At 51.3% G+C, this 2,072-nt stretch overlaps 2 protein-coding genes across 2 annotated transcripts in view; both read left to right on the forward strand.

Annotated features, from left to right (window-relative positions):
* The window catches only part of LOC108639858 (protocadherin gamma-B5-like), a 9,314-nt gene extending 7,516 nt beyond the window's left edge, over positions 1 to 1,798 (forward strand). Inside the window, exons 3-5 of the mRNA XM_029960211.1 lie at positions 86 to 153; positions 324 to 358; positions 1,558 to 1,798. Of these exons, the coding sequence (XP_029816071.1) occupies positions 86 to 153; positions 324 to 358; positions 1,558 to 1,798 (344 nt within the window). The remainder of the gene's footprint in view (positions 1 to 85; positions 154 to 323; positions 359 to 1,557) is intronic.
* A 125-nt stretch (positions 1,799 to 1,923) lies between these two features.
* The window catches only part of LOC108641716 (protocadherin gamma-A5-like), a 40,957-nt gene continuing 40,808 nt past the window's right edge, over positions 1,924 to 2,072 (forward strand). The window contains exon 1 of the mRNA XM_029960212.1: positions 1,924 to 2,055. Coding sequence (XP_029816072.1) covers positions 1,924 to 2,055 — 132 coding nt within the window. The remainder of the gene's footprint in view (positions 2,056 to 2,072) is intronic.

Genomic DNA, 2,072 nt, shown 5'->3' on the forward strand with positions numbered 1-2,072 from the left:
CCGCCCCGCGCCAACCCCGAGGCCGCTTGGCCGCCGCCGCCGCTGCCCATCGTGCCCGCGGAGGAGCTTGTGGCCGGGGAGCCCTGCGAGAAGCCGAGTCCGAGCAGCAGCGCCGTCGTGGAACAGCCGCTTGTCGACCCCGGCGCACCGCAGGTCTGTAAGCGCACGATTTTTCCCTGCTCTTTGGGATTTTTCTAACCACATGCTTTCTGCAGTGAGCTCTTGGGCTTGGTTTCTCTGCTGGAGCGTTTAGTTCCTTTTTTGTATTTCCCTGAACTGGTGAAAGAATCCTGTCCCCCGTCTTTTTTTGTAATCTGCCTTAGCGAACCTGCACTTTCCGCCTCATCAGCTGCCTGAGGTCTGGGCTGATGATGTAGTTTTATGTTGTGAAATCGTTTTGGATAAAATGGTATTGACGTGGTTAAGGTCTCCTTTTCATTCATCACACCTTCACATTCACCTGATAACTTTTTTCTAAAAGCCTTTTTTGTCTTAACTATTATGAGTTAAAAAATACAAAGGCAGATGCTTAGTGAAAAATGACATCCGCCAGTTCTTTGTGAGCAGATGTGGCAAATGGAATGGAGAACTTTTTTCTTCATGGTTTCTCTTTTTCGAACTCCTATATGCACCTCCTTAGGAGTTGAACAAAAACCAGTTGGGTTATTTTGCTGTTCCCTCCCTTCTTTTAATGGAGGTCGGATGCAGAAATAGCAGCATGAGTACGATGGTTTAGGTTTGTCGGATCTTGATTTCTTTTCTTTTTCTTTTGTGGTTATTTCTCATTTTGAGTTCCTTCATGAATGATAGTTCCGAGGTAGTCTGTTTAAGATAAATCCACTGTGTACCTAGGTGTCCGGTTGGTTCTACGTGGGTTGTTTTGTTATTTTAGTGTATGTGGGTTTTTTAATCTGTCTTCTTTTTTGATCACTTTCCCCCTAGTTTTTTACACTTAATCCTGTTGAATTGCGGCTAGCAGTGTCCTGGATAGTAGTTGTTTTGTTTTGTAATGGACTCCCTCACAGAGTGCGTAGGCTGCCGGGTTACTCTCGGACGGAATATTAAGTCCTAAAGTGTAAGCACAGCGTGTATTGCATAAAATAACACGACTAGTTCCGAAGTGGTGTTTGGAGAAGAGGGAGAAATTAAGTGTGATTCCGAGGAGTATCCTACGTGCAGATAAGTAGCAGAGACCTGACTGCATAGGAGTCACTTAGGAGGACTCCCTTTGAAAGGGGAATTTTGTCGATGCCTTGTGCTAGTCTTGCTCGGAATTTGGGAAACTAATGTGCCTGCTGGCGTTCCATTGTGACGCCGTAGTTCTCGGTAGGAAGGGTGATAATAAGCTTCAACCACTACTGCTACAAAATAGCTGTGCAATTGTACGGGGGAAACTGTGCTTCCGTACTGTGGAATAAGAACCGTTATACTATGCATGTCATGTTAAGATAACTTTATATCCCTATTATTTCCCAATTCTAACAACATTTTCACCTGCGGTAAAAAAAACACAAACCCGGGGGCGTGCTATTTCTGTCTGGTCGTGATCATTTGGAGGATTGATGAAGTGACTGGTACGAGAAAAGATGAGAGAGGAGATCCCTGCACATTAGCGCTCGGTGCGTGCAGTGCCGGGAGGAGGCTGCGGGCGCCGCTGTTGCCCGAGAGGAGCGAGAGGAAGGTCGGAGCGCTGCAGCCCCGCCCGCTGCGGCCCGGCTCGATCGCTGGATCGCTGGATTCCTGGATCGGCAGCCGGATTGCGGTCTGCGATTGTGCCTGCGGAGCTGATCCCTGCTGAAGAAGGCGGTGGGTCTGGCGGCAGCGGCTGGGAGCGGCAAGTCGTTGCCAGAGCGGGAGAAGAATCGGCGATCGGCGGCGGGGATCTGCCGGCGGTGTTGCGGTGCCGGCGGTGCGGCGGCGGAGATGTGCGCGGCGGGGAGGCGCTGGGGCCGGCGGCAGCGAGTGCTGCTGTGGGGCGTCCTGCTGGCGGCCTGGGAGGCGGCGTGGGGGCAGCTGCGCTACTCGGTGCCCGAGGAGATGCCCAAGGGCTCGTTCGTGGGCGACGTGGCCAA

Source organism: Manacus vitellinus, unplaced genomic scaffold (genome assembly GCF_001715985.3).
Source record: "Manacus vitellinus isolate BGI_N305 unplaced genomic scaffold, ASM171598v3 scaffold_25_pilon, whole genome shotgun sequence".
Classification (NCBI taxonomy): Eukaryota; Metazoa; Chordata; class Aves; order Passeriformes; family Pipridae; genus Manacus; species Manacus vitellinus.